The 18,447-nt window shown below is 37.3% G+C and overlaps 1 protein-coding gene across 1 annotated transcript; it reads right to left on the bottom strand.

The window, feature by feature from the left end:
- Positions 1-7,723: 7,723 nt before the first annotated feature.
- On the bottom strand, positions 7,724-11,858 carry CYP1B1 (cytochrome P450 family 1 subfamily B member 1). The gene has a single exon (XM_072427509.1). It carries the CDS (start codon positions 11,674-11,676, stop codon positions 10,114-10,116), a length of 1,563 nt encoding a protein of 520 aa, XP_072283610.1. The 5' UTR covers positions 11,677-11,858; the 3' UTR covers positions 7,724-10,113.
- Positions 11,859-18,447: the final 6,589 nt, after the last annotated feature.

Below are 18,447 nucleotides of genomic sequence, written 5' to 3'. Positions count from 1 at the left end.
TCAACGATCGTCGCCCAATCCGATCCGCCGGTCCGGTCGTTCGTTTCCAACAACTTTCGTCGGTGTCGTTGGTTACTTTTTTACGAACGATTTTTTGCCCAATCGATCGTTCGTCGTTCGATTGGAACGATAAAAATTGGAAGTGTGTACGCACCTTAAAGGTATCTATATTTCTACAATAAAATACAAAAGTGGGCAGTTTAGCAACAATGCATGGAAAATCAAAATGTTTGTACCTGTTTCACATTACAGAATTCTGAGGAAAATGAAATGTCATCTAATGTTATCCAAACTTTCTAAAACCATGCAAAGCCATCGCTCCCATTGAATTTGTTTGCTCAATTGTTTGTTATTGAAGTACAAGTTAGTGTTGTAAGTAAATGTTTAATTGTTTTAATTTTTTACTTAAATAATAAGTAATTATCTAATAATGCCATATATATTTTCTAATTTGTTGTGAAAAACACTACTTATATATGAATAAATAGATATTTTTTCTTATGAATAAATAGATTAGTTTTTTTTTATCAAAAAACTTTATTTATGCGAGTACTATTTATTGTTGGCAAGAAAAAATTTTGTGGCTCTTTAAAAACTTTTAAATTTTGTAAATTGTAATTTTTGACTCTTCCGACTCAAAAGGTTGCAGACCCCTGATCTAGGCCAAATGACTTTCTATAATGTCTGCATACAGTACAAGAAACAAAATCTGAGTATCTCTGAACAAGTCCATTCCAGTATAGATGCATTATAGACTTTGTTTAACTGTGTGAATTGTGCAACATCCATATAGCAATAAGTTTCTTTCTCCATTAAAAAATAAGTGTTCTGGTAGTCCTCCAGAAGTGGAATATCGAGAAATCACTAAGTTGAACTTGTATGACACAAATGTATGAACACTAAGACTGCAGGAATGGAGACATAATCCTGCCCCTGTACAAAGCATTGGTCAGACCACATCTGGAATACGCACTCCAGTTTTGGGCACCAGTTCACAAAAAGGACATTGTGGAATTGGAGAGAGTGTAGAGAAGGGCAACTAAACTAATAAAAGGAAAAGAGGAGCTCAGCTATGAGGAGAGATTATCTAACTGAATCTATTCTCCCTTGAGAATATTCACCTCACCTTAAATATTCATCAGGTAAACGCTCTCCATACATCCCCTGAAGAATCCTATCAGCAAAACGTGTTGAGACACAAGATTTTTTTTTATTATTACCTGGTTAGGGATTAATATGTTTAGCTGACTGTTCCAATATCCCATGACAATTTAATGGGAAAGATCACACATATATTATATACGCATATAAATTGTTATTTTCTATCAAACTTGCTTACAATATAATTTTTAGTTGCCGGAAAAAAAAACATTTCCTCTAAATTTGATTTAACAGTATATGCTTAAAAAAGGGGGGATGGCAGTACCTAACAACTACGAGACAAAGGATTAGAACTATCCCTTAATCACATACACATGTATCACATTACATTTAGTTTATATTTACAAAAATCATCCCACTACTCAAAAAAGTCAAACATTTCTTACAAAAGCAACATTTCCCAAGGATATAATAAGTAGTTTAGGGAAAGAAGAAAATAAATCACTAATAGTTATGTGAAAGCATTAATAAAATACAAACATTTTATTTCTATTGTCAAACATATATGTAGCAAAACAAATTTAAGATACAATCATCCACTTAAGTATACAACTGTTCCCCAGTGGACTATATTTATCTCAACATATCTGGTGTATATCATCTTTTAACTATTTTATAACGCATTTCGTGGAACATAGTGCTTCATACCATAGGTTCAAACCAGATATGCTACATACTGCATACAAAAATAAAATATTGTCAAAAAATCTTGATACTTATGTAACAGTCCATCTTTAACTTACTAGTGTAATTCACTGTATATTGTAGCATGACTTACCAAACAACAATAAAATGCTACATACTGCAGCTACTCATTTGTCCGCTAATACTTTCATCATTATCAGTTTTACAAAACTGTATTTAAAAGTTGTGTTGGATCAAATGACGATCTAAAGTGATGTTGACATCTTAAACATAGTGAAATTGGCAATCGGGTATTAAAGATTTACTGCTTTATTGAATTTTGGATATATTAGCCGAGTCTTGTATGGGAATATGTCTTTTGATTAGTGATTTGATTAATGGCATTACAAAAAGCCAATGCATTTCAGGGGTACAGCACTGGATTCCCTTCCTGAGGGCCATTTAATAGTAAACTATTGTAATCTGGAGTGCACAAACTCTTGCAGAAGCATAGATACCCTTTTAGTTGCTGGTTTGTCATCCTAGCTGTTTTATTTGCTGTGTCTCTATCGGCTTAGAGCTGCTAAAAATGTTTCTATTGCTCTGCATGTCTTTCTTTCCTGATGACAACCTCCCCTCCAATATCTTTTAACTTTGTGTCACAGGTAAGGGAAAATCTCCCCAGTGGTGTCCTGAAAATATGTGTTTTGCACTCTTGCACCCGAAATTGAAAAAAAATTATATTTTGGCTAGTCAGACTGTAACATCAAAAAGGGGAAGAGGGAATTTCCTCTTTCATGAATCAAGTTGTGATATCACATGTAATAACAGTAATTCACATGACTCATTTCACATATGGGATGTATCACCACAGTATGAAGATTCGGGGCCAATACGGATAAAACAGCACTTGTCTTTTTTAAGTCTGCCTGAAACAACAGTTACCATTGATAAACCCCAATTGCTCCAGCTTACATTTATGTCCACCTTCTTTCATCTTCATAGTACAAATACGTCTCACATTTAGTGCTAGTCAACGTCTTTCATCTTAACCTTAAGCTAAAAGTGCAGACAAAATTTTTTTCTTTTATTTTGGGTAAAAAGATGGCATCTCAATGCACCATGTATCATGGAAGCAAGCAAAAGACTGCCACATTACAGAACACATACCATGCATGGTAGCTTATTAATAATATTACATATATTACTGTTACTAAATAACAATAATCATAATCAAATTAATGTGTATCCCACTTTTCTGGCTCTATTACATATGTCATATCCTAAAACAGTGGTTCCCAACCTTTTGGAGCTTGCAGACCAGTAAATGCAGGGACACCGGACTGTGCATGCACGGAGAGCTGTAGGTCACTCAGGGAAAGAAACTTCCCCCGGAGTGACGTCATGACACAACTGTCCAGAGACAACACTCGCCCACTGTCCTGAGTACAGGAGACATGGTCCGTGGTTCCGACCAGTGCACCCCCCCCCCCCCCAAGCAGGGTCCTTCTCCTACCCCTGCTGGGGGGTGCACCGGCCTTCTCCAAATTCTTGGTACAAATAAGTGGTAAGGGAGTGTTTACCACCAACATGTAATCTGCTGTACATAGTAATGTTTATTCTCTACATACATGACCATGATAAGTTCTCTGCTGAAAGTGTAGGAATCCTATGTTTTGGGGATGAAATATATATGTATTTCATCTAGGAATAATAATTAGGGGAATGTGCATATATTGCAGAGATATGCTGCATATATATTCTTTATTATTTTACCCTGAGATAGAAAGGTCAGATGTCACTCCCTAGGCACTATGAGCCATAATAAATGGTGGAAGAACTAAGTCATTTGAAGTTGTCCATGCCAATGCTGTATTGATCAGGCCAAGCACAGTAGTACTGGCTATGTACCCCCTGATGGTGGTCTTGCCTCTAAAATTCATTTACTGCTATACAGGGCTCCAAAAGACAGACTTTATACTATAATATACCATAATATACTATAATAGTAATAATGACTTCATCAGACAGAAAGTGATGGAAATATGCTTGCAGGGTATGTATGCCTAGGATTGTATTGCTTATCTCTATCAGCGCTTAAGGCAGTTAAGATGGGATTGCACTATAGCCCCATTGGCTTGTAATCTTGGATCATTAACATTAATTGGCTTGTAATCTTGGATCATTAACAATAATGATTGTTTGACTCCTAAACCATTGGTGTGGCACATCTACTTCTTGGACACCTCCGTGACTCTTCTGAAGGAAGCTATTGAAGGCCTATGTATGTTATCAGAGCTCTGCATTATGGAGCCTACACCACACAACACTTTGTAATTGCCTTTGGATTCAGTACTGTTTACTTGATCATTAGGTGTACCATCTCTTGTCTTCTCCTCTCCAATCAATTTTCTTTGCTTTCACTCTCAGATGTTTCCCCTCCATTTCCGAGAGAGAACTGATAACTCTCCAAATGTTTAAACATAACTTTATAAGTTTAGGCAAGCATATCATCTGACTTGAAATATTCTCACCAATCATTTATGCAGCCCTGTTTTTTCATTTATGCCATCATATTTTGCTTATCTTATCTTGTATGGAGTTTGCATATTCTCCCTGTGTTTACATGGGTTTCCTCCAGGTATTCTGGTTTTCCCCTCCAATTGGCCTTAGACTGTATTAAAGACATATGACTATGGTAGGGACATTAGATTGGAGCTCGTATGAGGGACAGCCAATCACACAACTATGGTGCTGCATAATATTTTGGATCTATATAAATTCAAGATAATGATAATAATAAAACACCTTTCTTGAGATAGGCTGGTGGTTGTCACTCAATTGGCTATTAGGTTGACCACCTGATCTGACCCACAACATGTATGCAGATCAAGAGGGATAAAAAAAATTAGAAGCCATTATTTGCATGCCTATTAATATTATTGGCTCAAAGTAGTAACAAAAGATAGCAAGCACAACTTCCAGGCAACTGGCATTTGTAGAATGAAAAGTCAACAAAAGCAGCTCCAATTTTTTCCCATGAAAGGTTTCCATTAGCCTCTAAATTGTTTGAATAAATATTTTGTGTTGCTGTGGCAGTTGATGGACTGAACAATCTTCATGACTTGCTATAAAATAAAAGTAAAAAAGCACATTAAGTTCTGTAAAAACTAGAACCAAACAACTGGGATTATGCATAAAAAATGCACTAGGAGCGAACTGATGTGTACACAGGACTGTCCTGCAACTAAATGACAGAATTTTACCTATGGTACATGAAATTTGGTTAATGATCTCACCTGAAAATCATGGAGAATTTAGTGGCAGAAGAGTGTCGTACAGAACAGTACAATACAGATCACCATGACTGATGTGGATTACATCACTGGACGTTGTAACTGATGCCAGAATTACTCCTGGGGACATTAGTATGTAGTGATGTGAATAATAAGTATGTGTTTTATTTAATTCAAGAACTTTTAATTTTGAGCTGTTTCTTTACTTTTAACTTGTTGCGTAAAAAAAAGGTACAAATGGACCTCGTTACCCTGGGAAGGGAAACATATCTGCTCATCCAAATTCCACTATAGGTGTTTGTTATTCTGGTATTACCCTCACTTTCATTTGATATTGATGGGGAAAAGACACTTTTCCCTCAACAATGGGTAAGTGTACAGCACAAAGTGTCCCCTAATACTGAAAGATGGTCTGGTACAGGAAGGAGGTCAAATGATTGGTGGTCCGTGAGAAAATTTTGGTGGTCTGTGACCAGGAGAAGGACCCTGTTGGGTGGGAGGGGCGCACTGGCTAGCGCTGCGGACCATGTACCCTGTACGGGTTGTTTCTCTGGATACAACCCGCCCAATCTCCCATCCCAGGCTCAGGGCCCTGGGCTGCCTGTGTTTATTAGGCTCAGACTTGCGATGGGAAAGTGAGTGGGTTCTGGCATCATGACATCACTCTGGGGGAAATTTCTCCCCCTTTGAGTGACACGCGGCTCCCCACGCATGCAGGGTCCAAGCCCGTAAGTTTGGTGGTGTGTAGGTCCAAAAGGTTGGCCACTACTGATCTATACATCATACAGTATACTTAGCAATTCCCAGATAGATCATTCTGATAAAATGTTTTGCAGTGTTGGGCTTGTGGTACCTATTTCACACAAAGAATTTCCAATCAATGCTTCTTACAAAGTAAAACAAAAAAAAAAATCTGCTGGCTGACAATTATAGACTGTATTGGGTCATTTTATCTGATCAACTGTAGTAAATTTATTTAGTTGCATGAAAAAATGCAGTTTCCTGGATTTCTCTGTGAATAGTTCTGAAAAGAGATCTGATATTCAATTTAATCACAATTCTAGACAAACATATTAGATAATCTGTCGAAATGATAACACACACACACAACTGTACTCATTCTTGCCTTTGCTAAACACAATGTTTAAATATTTCAGGATACAGAATGGATGTACAGCTTTGTATTTATTCATTGTTAAACTATAGCAATAACTTCCACCAAATGATTCCTATAGTCACTAATGAAACACACTTTGTTTTTTGTTTTTTTTTTGAAAATCTCAAACCTAAACGTTAAATAAAATATTTGATCTTACATGCATTAACAGTTCTTTTGCCACAGTATTTCAACTAGATTAGGGTCTAAGCTCTTTAAGATGATTCATTTTGCCATGTTTGCCAAAATGTCTCTTAAATATTGATAAACTATAATTATACCTAGTCACTTGCCTTACTGCTTTTTTGCACCTATGTAACACCCAAATTAGATAATGTGAAGAAAGTTGTTGTTTTGTTGAACAGCTGGCATTGTACAAGATACAAATACAGGTTAACAGTTTTGGTGGGTGATTTGTTAATCAAGGTACTGATGGTATTCTATACACAATAAAAAGAATGTAATTAACAGACACAATTCAAAACTCCCCTGGAACATCTGGGTAGACAGATGCAAATGAACAACTTCAAAATGGTGCTCTTGTATTATTCAACAGTGCTCATAACTATTAGGCAATGGTAGAGTTGTAGGTTTTACGTTCAACCTATTACATGAATTAATAACAATATACAGATTTATATTTTTCCCACTAAAAAGTTACCCTTCTTTATGAGGCTGGTTGGCTTTTTTATTGACTCATAAGAGGCATGGCCAGAAAATCTAAATCTATCATCAGTATTTGTCAAAATATTAGGTTTCCATTGATATATATCTGATAACTATGGATAGATACTCCTACAATATATTTCATCAGATCATACTACTAAAGCTGCGTACACACATCAGATTTTTATCGGCCAGATATCGGGCGAAAATCTGGCGTGTGTACAGTCGGCGGCGTCCATCGTCCGAACGACCATCCTGGCGGATCCACGGACGATGAACGACGACCGATCCTAATGAAAGGGAAGGGGGAGAGCGCGCAGCAGGGTGCCGCTCCGTCGCTCCCCCCCTCCCCTCTCCATAGAGCAGAACGGTGCTGTATGTACAGCACTCGTTCATGCATCGTGTAGTCCTTTGTCGTTGGAAAGGATCTTGAAAAATCCTTTCCAACGACAAAAATTGCACGTGTGTACGCAGCTTAAGACTGGATTTAATAAAAAGCAATACTTTTTTTCTATACCAATCAAGTTGTGTTTTCTATACCCATTTTGTAAAGGTAAATGTAAACTATATATCCTCATACATATAGCCAGAGGTTAAATATGAATGAAACTTTGGTCAACACAACTTAAAAAAATAAATATTTTGGTGTTAATGCAGAACTGCTGTTTAGCTGTTTTGGGAGGACATATCCTAATAAAATATAACATATTTTAAAGATTTTTTTGGAGATAGGCGAAGTCCAAATACTAGTTATTAATTCTCTTAATATAATATAACTTCTCTTCACATAATAAATTGTATAAATAATAGACCAAATGAAAACAATTAGAAGAAGCTTTATTAGGATTTATATACATTTTAACAATTTGCTGACAGTCACCTTATTCAGTTTATTTCTTTGTAGTTCAATATAATTATTCCATGTAAATAAAATGTATGTTTGTTATTTGTTTGTAAATAAATGTACATTTACAATTTATTTGTAGAATTTGAATGTATGTAAATTACACTTGAATCCTGCAATATCATAAAGATGTGTACATATTGCCTAAAAATCAGTCATATTTCTTTTGTACATAATGAATTGATTTATTTTAAATATAGTCAACCAAAATGTTAATGCTACACATTCTCCACCACCTATAAGTGATAAATCAAACAGAAAATCTGACATTCACCAAAACATTTGCTGCAGATTTATGTTTGTGGTACATGTGTTTTTAATGACAGCGAATAGTTCACTACTAGTGATGTTTGGTGAAAGTCACATCCACTTCTTGAAATTAGTTGGAATGAGTGTATATTAATAACAGTTTGCCTGTGAACAACCAGGTATTAGGAAATGTGCAAAAGACAATATATATATATATATATATTTAAAATGTAATTGATAAAGCAGATCTAATGGTTAACAACTTTTGAATCCCCCATTATTATAGCCAGACCCGACAATGTAATTCAACTTCATTAACTTCATTTATCAACCATCTTTCACCCTACTTGTTTAAATTCCCCCTAATTTACAAATGTCATTATCAATCAAAAGGTGAACACAAGAACCAATCTAAGTATTAGAAGTAGAACAATGAAGATACAACTATATGGTCCAGATTCTACAAGAGTCGGGTGATGTGTTACTGCTATAATGAAGCCAAACATGGCTTATACTAACTTTTCCTGAATTTATTTCCAATAAATATATAGCCAAAGTATGTATACCAGAAGTTAGTGTATGGAGCTAACTCGCAATCATAAATTGTGTTTGATGGGGAGAGAAATAAAGATTCTTCAATCTCCTATAAGAATGCACAAAGACAGCGAATCTTACAAAAACTTACATTGCAAGAATGTAATATTATCATTATTGTATCCTTTCCTGGTAAATGATACATAATAATAATTTTAATGCAAATTATACTTTAAGTAAATATATCAATTAAACTGATATTCAGAAGCAATATATAACAATGTGCATAACCTCTGTAAATCCAATTACCAAGTTTTCTTGCAGTATCTGCTAAAACCGATTATTATTATTATCAGTTTTCAAATACATGTTATCAGAAAAATGACCATATGAAAGGTAAATACATGATGCTTGATGCCTGGCATAATACGATTTATAATTACACTAATTTACTGTTATCACTCTTAGACTTACCCTAACACATGCATAAATAGTGATATAAAGGGTTAATAAATTATGCAGAGATCCTGGTTTGGCAGAAGGATAAATGTCTAGGCAGATGGATTGGCAGTATTATAGATGGGCTATGATATATGAGAAGAGACATGTAGCTATAGTGCAGGAATATGACATACAAGTGATACATAATGCAGTGAACTTCCAGGGATTTATATAACAATGTAAAATACTTCTGTAAATATTGCTACAATGGAGAACATTTGCTAAATGTATCTTTTAACGCTGATTACTGTTTTTACTCTTAGAAATCAAGGTACTGTAAATGGCAGTATATGAATATTAAATGCATTGCTTATTGCTTCTTATAACACTGAATTAGTTAATTACTTTTAGACTTTATCCTAATACATATGTAATCTGGGTGGGTGGTAGTATAAAGGGTTAATGGATTATTGTATGATCCTGATTTGTGGAAGGATACATTTCTTTCCTAGGCAGGTGAATTGGCATATATGAATATACTGGATGCAGATATATATATATATATATATATATATATGTATGTATATGCTATAGCAGGGCATGTGCAGCTATGAATGGGTAGCGCTGCCTGCAGGTAATGAGGCGGCTCATTGACTCCCAGGGCTCCGCCTGCTGCTCACACTGAAGCGCCTCCATAAGCAGAGCAGTGCTGGCTGAGTGCACAAGGAATTTCAAAGTCCCTACAAACATCAGTAAGTGCTCTTAATCTCTAATCACTCAATTTTAAATACAAGGAACCTGGGTCATTCTCATGGAAATACAGGTCTAAGAGTGCCATGCCAGCTATTTCTGCAGAAGGAGAAGCTGCCAGTCAGTAAGGACTTGTGTTCTAGTAGGGATGTGAGTCTTGGGTCACAATTCTGGTCATATTGCATTAGTTTAATACAAAGTGCAAGCTCTGACTTTACCTAGCTACATACACCACAATCATTAGCATGGCTTTGGAGACTGTGGAGAAGCTGGCAGAGACACTTTCCTAGAAGCTGATGAAAAAGAAGAAAGTGCAGAGTAACTACAAAACTTCACACTGCAGAGACTTCTCTTGTTTTATTCCCACGGGGTCTCACATTCACTGTAAATGGAAGAGGCTTCAGAGACAAGCCATTGATACAGTCCATGGTCAGTTGTTCTTTGGGGTTTGATTGGAAGGAGCACTGATGCAGCATGATAGTGGTGAAAAGAAACATCTGCAGCATGGAAAGTTGATCTCCAATACATCTCCTCCTCCCCACTGAGAAGATCATCACCCCAGAGGTAAGGTCTTTGTCCACCTGTCCATGTTCATCTAAGAATCTCTCAGGGTCAAAAATGTGGGGATTGTTCCATGTGGTCTTATCATGGTTTACTGACCATTGGTTGACAAACACCACTGTGTTTTTGGGGATGTAGAAGCCATCAATGGTGACATTGCTGGTGGTGGAGTGTGGGATGGTAATTGGCACGAAGCTACTGAAGCGCAAAGTTTCATAGATGAAGGCTTGGACATAAGGCAGTTGGGTTTTGTCCCCTGAAGTAGGGAGCCTGTCTTGATCCACCACTCTGTCAATCTCATCTTGTAGCTTCTGCTGGATGTGGGGGTATTTGATGAGGAGGAGTATAATCCATGTCAGAGCAGTAGAATTGGTGTCCTGACCTGCACCCAGAAGATCTGTCACAGTCCCTTCTACATAGTCTTTGCTGAGACCAGCTCCTGGGCTATGATCTATGAGACCTATAAAGGCATCACTCATGTCCCTGGTGATCTCAGGGTTGTAAGTTTCCCTATGCTGCGAAACCTTACTTTTGACAAAGTCAAAGAACTCTCTGTTTAAATCTTTGAAGCTCTGGTAGAGGCTCCGCACAGGGTTTGGGAAAGCTTGTAGCCAGGGCATGATGTCTACCAGACTACCAGCACCAACCGTTTGCCCAAATTTGTCATTTCTTCCAACCAAGGCTTTGAACTCTTGGTCATCATGACTATACCGTTTCCCAAAGCACAAAGCACATATAATATTGGCAATAGCTACAGTGCATTCATGGTATGGATAAAAATACTGACCTCCAGAACTAAGACGCAAGAACACCTGAATAAGGTCTTGTACTTCTGAGATCACATGTTGTTCAAATTGCTTAGTGGTTTCTGTATTGATGGTGGAGAAAGCTCTCAGGGTTGAATGAGCAATTCTTTTGTGAGCCTTCCATATGTCACTGTAGCCACCAAAAGCCATGCTCTTTCCTCCAGATATAATTTTAAAAGATGTGAAATTGGGTCTCCCTGCAAATGCAGAACTGTGCTTCACCAGGGCTTCTCTGATGGTGGAGTCTCCATTAAGGACCACAATGTCAAGACTCCCCAGTCTAATCTTAAATACATTTCCATATTTTTGAGCCATTTTACAGAAAGTAAGGTGAGGCAATTGTCCCAACTGCATGGCATTTCCCACAAAAGGCCAAGGGAATGGTCCAGGAGGGCCCTTTTTCTGCCTGTGGCTTTTTACCCACATACAGGCTTCTACACAGACTAGAAAGACAAATGAAAACATCAGGGCAGGTTGCACACTGCTCTTCCATCCTTCCCACGGTCCTTCTCTTCCTAAGGCGTCCATTGGAGCTATCTGGAAGATTTCCGTTTCAAATACAATCAGTAATAGAAGTATTAATGTTTCCTTTAGCTCAAATCTTGTAGCTGTTGTGATGCTTGGCTAATTAGTTCAGTGGCTGTTTTTCTTGGAATTTAGCTGCTCCTTGTAGACTACCAACTTTTTCAACTACTCATTACATTTTAACCCTGTATCTAGCTGCTGCTTGTTAAAGTGCAGGGTGTCTGTCTTTTACTTATAGTAAATAGCTGTGAAGGGGGCAGAGCTTCTCCCTCCCATTCTAGAGGTCCCAACATCTTATCCCAGCCTCAGACAACACTTGTCACGTGCTTTCATTCTGCAGGAACCCCCAGTCAATTCATCATAGAACAGTGGTCAATGAAAAATGTCCCAGCTCAAAAAAATCAACATTCTATAATTTCACCTACAGTAATGAACCTGAAACATATAAACCATTCCGTGTGTTCCAGTTTGTAGACACCAACATGTTAAGTATTTACAATATGTAATTTAGTTTTCATTATAATTAATATACACAAGCAATACATTTTCTTTAATTAAAAATACATTAACAAGGATTTACATCAAGAATGTTTGTAAACAGATACTACTACTTCCTCCTATAATAATTATTAAATTACTTGATGATGAAATGGTGCAAAGAGCATTAATGTGGTGTACTTTAATACATCACAGCAATCAATATGAGGAAGACCACATGAGAAAGGATGAATGTTGATTTGCTGGATGTTGTGTAGTTGTGTTGTTGCTTTACTGCAAGCTGTACTTTCCTGTCTTATTGAATGTCATTTTTATTTATTAACATTAAAAAAAATTATTTATGAACTTTTTTTATTTATGAACTTGCTGTTTTTATATTGATGATCAGAAGAATCAAATGGCATATCTTACATTTAGCAGTGCCCAGTGCTGAAATAACACAATTACAGCCAATTCAAAAGGCTCTATTTATCAAACTTTTTCTCAAACTTTCCCTGATGTGATTTTTTTTCAGATCCATGTGTTTTAATAGCAGTAATTGATTTCCACCAGAAAATGTTGAGGGAATGTTAGATCCCCTGTTTTATAATTAGATCCCAAAGTGTGAGTGAATCTGTCAAAATTACAGTTAAATTGGAGATGTTGCCCAAAGCCACCACTGAGAATTCCAGTACAAACTTGGTTGGTTGCTGTGAGCAACAGCTCCACTTATGCTTCCATTTGCATACATGCCTAATCTCTCTTTTCATGGTAATTCTGTGAACAAAAGTAATCATGCAAAAAAGAGCTGAGAATGACAGAACACTCCATGCTCAATGATGATGATGACCTGGCACAAAGTAATACAAAATCACCACCAGCTCGGGTACATCTGTGACCTCTATGATACAACAGCTGGGGCTGAGATATAATAGCAGTTTTCATGTACTGATACATGCCAGTATGTAAAATATATTAGGATGGTACAGCAATTATAGAATATGGATGGAACCTGATGAGACTGTCTCAGGATTTGCGAGCATTCTGGCACCCTTACAGTGCTACTAGAAAATAGAGAAAACTACCCAATAGCATAATAAACATAACAACCTACTTTATCTGTACTCATTTATAACCACTTGTGTGAAGAAGTTAAATTACACCAGGCGTGCCCACACTTTCTTGGCTTGTGAGCTACTTTTAAAACGACCAAGTCAAAATGATCTACTAACTAAAAAAAGTTGGACCTAATAACTCCTGTGCGCGGTAGAGTTTATTTTAAAAGACAGGGCGCCGCGATCTACTTGCGTTGCCTTTGTGATCTACCGGTAGATCGCGATCCACCTGTTGGGCACCCCTGAATTACACCATTGCATTACTGTATAAAACTAAACAATTAAACAAAACCTGTGTATAATGGTATATCAATGTGATTAGCATGTGAAACAATAACATCTTCAAGATGCATAATGCTCACTAATATATGATTAATCTCATCTGTTCGAATACATTGTTACTGTTAAAGATTTGAAATAGATTTGCAGGGGCATTTTTTTATTCCAATACAAGTAGTGGTATGTAATTTTGTGATTTCCGCCTATTGCAAACTTTTTAATAAACCATCACAGCAGCCCATTTGTTGGTTTTACCTTTTCACCTTACTATTTGTGCTTGTTCCTGCAGTGGCAAGGAAGAGTCTGTGGGTACAAATGAGGCTTTTGTATGAAATGCCTTGAAAAAGAAAACAAGGAAGAAAAAGCCCAGAGACCTCAAAAAAGCCACTAATTAGCACAACGAGCTCTGCGTGCCTTCTGATAATACCAGACCTGTTCAGGGTAAGTTCTCCAGTTAGAATAACAAAGCTGCAGATTTCCGTTTGCTTCTAACACCAGACTTCTCACTCTTGCTTTGTGTGCCAGGGAGCTGCTAATTAGCAGAAAGACATCTTCCTGATTGAGAAACATAATCACTGTGTTGGGGATGGGGCTCACAATGGAAGTGCTTCTGAAGGAATTAAACATGATTAATCTTTTCCTGCAGAACTGAATGCTTGATCTCATCTGTCTGTACAGCTGGACTCCACTTGCTTTTAATTTACAGAACTACTTAGAAAAAGGTATATTGGTAGTGGGAAGTGCAGGTTTGCATGTGTATAGAGAAAGTCTTCCTGCATACACACGTGCAATTATTGTCGTTGGAGAGTATCTTTCACAATCCTTTCCAACGACTAAGGATTGCACGATGCATGAACGAGTGTTGTACATACAGCACCATTCTGCTCTATGGAGAGGGGGAGAACGACAGCGGCACTTTGCTGCACACTCTCCCCCTTCACTTAGGATCATTCGTCGTCCATTGTCCGTGGATCTGCCAGGACGGCCGTACGGATGATGGACGATGAGCCCTGTACACACGTCAGATTCTCGTACGATATCAGCCCTGAGCAGATTATCGGTGAGAACCATTGGACGTGTGTACGTAGCTTTATACTAAGCCTGTGACAATGCACTTGTGACCTTCAATGCTTCCTTGTTAAAAGTTAATTTCTGTTTCCTTATCACAATATCACTATTCAGTGAAAGAATTGGATTTCATTGTACTGTGTGCAGCACATGTAAACCTGTGGAATTCTTACCACCAAAAGGGGTGTCAGTATGTCAGATGCTACTATTCAGTGAACAACCCGCGCTATAACTCTCTGTGAATTACAGAACATATCCTCCTCCCTTCTCAGCACCATCCTAGTAGGCACTCGACTCTTCTCTGCAAGGTAAAGGGAGGTTACATTTTCATTTATTTCATCTAATTGCTTTTGTATTTTTGTATTTTAGTATTAAGCAGTGTTTATATTATTTTATACAGCCCAATCAATGTATAATATGCCAATAACAACAGGTTTTTTTTTAATGGGAACGGATTAATCATTTTCCCTTTATTTCTTATGGGGAAATTTGTTTGGTATAAGTCCTGTTTGGTTCAAGTCCAAGGATCTGGAACGAATTAAGGACTTATACCTAGGTACCACTGTACTTCTCTTTGAAAAGGCTGTAGAGTCAAAAGTAATTATTGTGTACCTGGCATACTAATCGACAGCCCTTCAGTGCATTGTGGAAACATGTCCAATAACTCAAAGCATGACAATATACATGACATGTGTTGGTACACTGAGTTTCCATTCATTCCTAATAGAATCCAAATGCACCTTACCAGTGTTATGCTGTGCAACCCTCTGGTATGCATTGTGTGAACTTTCAATAGCACATTATGCATTCAATTTCTGAGATGCCCTTTTTATAACCAATGCATCTCACCACAAGACACAGGCGGTCGTGCATGCACTTTACTGCACAGTGTATTTCAATAAATGGCATTTGTTGCCATTTGTGCATATGTGTTGCCTTACATGTTGTAAGATCATGTTAATCGGCATGTTTTCGGCACTTTGCCACAATACCAAAAATGTAAATGAGCCCATATACACTCACCAGCAACGTTATTAGGTATATCTTCCAATATCCAGTTTGGACCCATTTTTATTGGCATAACTGTCATAATTGGCATCTTGGCATAATTCTTAAGGCAGAGATTCAACATGATCCTGGAAACAATTCTAAGGGACCACATCCATGATACAAATGCTTTCATGTTGTTGATACCAGATTCTGACCCTACCATCTGAATGTTTTGCAGAAATCAAGGCTCTTCAGACCAAGCAACATTTTTCCGGTTTTCTCTTGTCCAAATTTTGGAGAGCCCTTGTGATTTGAAGCCTCAGGTACATGTTCCTAGCTGAAAAGAGTGGCACTTCGTGTTGTCTCCAGCTGTTGTAGTCCATCAATTCAATGTGCTGTGTTTTCACAGACAATCTAATCTAATCTAATCTAAATCTAATCTAAATACTTTGGTTGTAATTTGAGTTACTGTTGCTTTTCTATCATCACAGACCATTCTCTTCTGATCTCAACAAGGTATTTTCACCCAGAAAAATTATGTTCACCAGGTGTTTTTCCTTTTTGGACAATTCTCTGTAAACCATAGAGGTGAGCAGTTTCTGAAACACCCAGACCACCCTACCGGACATCAGCAACCATGCCATGTTCAAATTCACCTAAATCACCTTTAATCCCTATTCTGATTCTCGGTTTAAACTTCAACAGGTAATCTTGGCAACATCTACACTGAGTTTCTGATTTGCGTAAACAAGCAGTTGAAAGATGTAACCAATAAGGTGGCCGGTAAGTATAGTTGGACCTTTATATCTGTAACTGTGGGCTGTCAAAAGCATAGACCTACAGAGTGTTCAACACAGTGAAATCGGGTGGATCACACACAATACAGAACAGGAAAATCATTTATTACTCTCACTGTGAAAATGTGGAAGTAGTTTCAGCAACTACTATAGATTGCTTTAAGAAAAAGCTGGATGCTTTTCTAGAAGCACAGAATATAACTGGTTATTAAGGTAAAGATAGCAGTGACCATTGATTCAGGGAACATCCGAGTGCCTCATGGAATCAGGAAGGAATTTTTTTTCCCCTGTTGAAGCAAATTGTACCCGGGTTTTTTTTGCCTTTCTCTGTTCCAACTACAGAGGGTACATAGGGTTTTATATCTGGGATATGTTTATTTCCCTAGTGTTTGAACTTGAAGGACTTGTGTCTTTTTTCAACCTGACCTACTATGTAACTATGTAATTTACCTCCCTAGCTATAATCCTGAGTGTGGCTCTTCTTCCCCTGGGCGTATCTGAATCCTCGGCGTGTGAACATTGGGGACGCGAGGCCAGGGGAAACAAATGCCAGCCTGGCATCTGCGTGCGAGCATGTGGCTGGGGGTGGGACTTGTCAGCTGGGAGGCGGGACCAGGCTGGAAATTTAAAATACTAAGTATTTTTAAATGTACCGCTTTTACATTTAAAAATACCTAATATTCATACAACCAGGGAGGTTAAAAAAAACAAATAAAAGCACAGATATTGTCCTATCATAACATATCCTCACATATCCTACAACTATCTCTTTTCATATTGGGTATGGAGAATAGCCGGTGGGATATTTGGGCTGAGCTTTGTTTTTGCTTTTTAACCTTGTGATTGTAATAGCTTGCTTTGGAATTTGTGCTGTCTACACCCTAATATCATGTTGAACAATCTACAGGTCAATGCTTCTGAGAGGCCTTATAGGTAGGAGAAGCATTGATGTCAGGACCCACTGTCTAGACATGTTACTGAACTAATAGAGGACAGGACAGAAGATCAGTGGGTAAGGAAATTTCAGGAAGACAGTGAAAGACATGGCGCGGAGAGAGCATACACCTGGGTGGTTACTGGGGTCACTGCAAAATAAGGCTTTGTAGTTACCTTACATCTATTGCTGACGGAGGTTGGTATAACTTTTTCTTGCTTTGTGGATTACCCTTGCAGTTCAGCACATTCTCATGTTTCCTGTATTTAGGAAGCTTGATGTGGTACAGAGGTACCTTGATGGCGTAAGTGTATGGGTTAATTACTTTTCAATACATGCAGTAGATCACACTAGTGGCAGTGGTTATTATATGTATTTTTAAGGATAACACTTTTTTAAAATTATTATTGGATTTGAATGCAAGAAACTACTTATTATATAAATTATATATGAGTGTGCATGAATCCAATTTTCTGTTGCAGTATCTAGTGCTCAACAAGCACTGGCTCATTTTTCTTCACAATTTTCTTATTATTTTTTTTATTTGTTTTTATTAGTGGCCATTTTCATTATCACTAACTGTCCCTCAAAGGGGCTCACAATTTATTGGCCCGCACGATCTAAGGAGATTTAACCTAGCTGCCTATTGTTGGCTTCTTGAAATTATTATGTTTTTTTTATTGAAAATATACATTCATTTTTTCACTTTGCTCTTAAAACTGATGCTATAAAATCAAATCTCAAACACTGAAATAAAAATAGCTAAAAAGGGAGGGTATAAAGGAATTATTAAAAACAAGAGCATTTGGGATACCTAAGGGTTAAAGGGCTATTATATATATTTTTATATTTATGCAACATGATATTTAAAAATAGATGTGATGTCAGTACATCATGGAGAGAGTTGCCCTTTTCTATGTATTCTATGTGCTGGTTTCTATCACAATGACTGTGGAGCCCTGTTAATTACTCAAAAAGACCCACACAATTTGGGTGTGATCTGCAAGAATGAATTGTTAGTTTAAGAGCTTGATTCTCTACAATGCAGGAAAAGCACAGTGTGATGACTGTCATCCCAACCAAGTCTGCAATTTATCTGCAGTATATATAACAG

This window comes from Pyxicephalus adspersus, chromosome 12 (genome assembly GCF_032062135.1).
Source record: "Pyxicephalus adspersus chromosome 12, UCB_Pads_2.0, whole genome shotgun sequence".
Classification (NCBI taxonomy): domain Eukaryota; kingdom Metazoa; phylum Chordata; class Amphibia; order Anura; family Pyxicephalidae; genus Pyxicephalus; species Pyxicephalus adspersus.
Note: the sequence above shows the minus strand (reverse complement) of the source record. Positions and strands in the feature narration are given on the sequence as shown.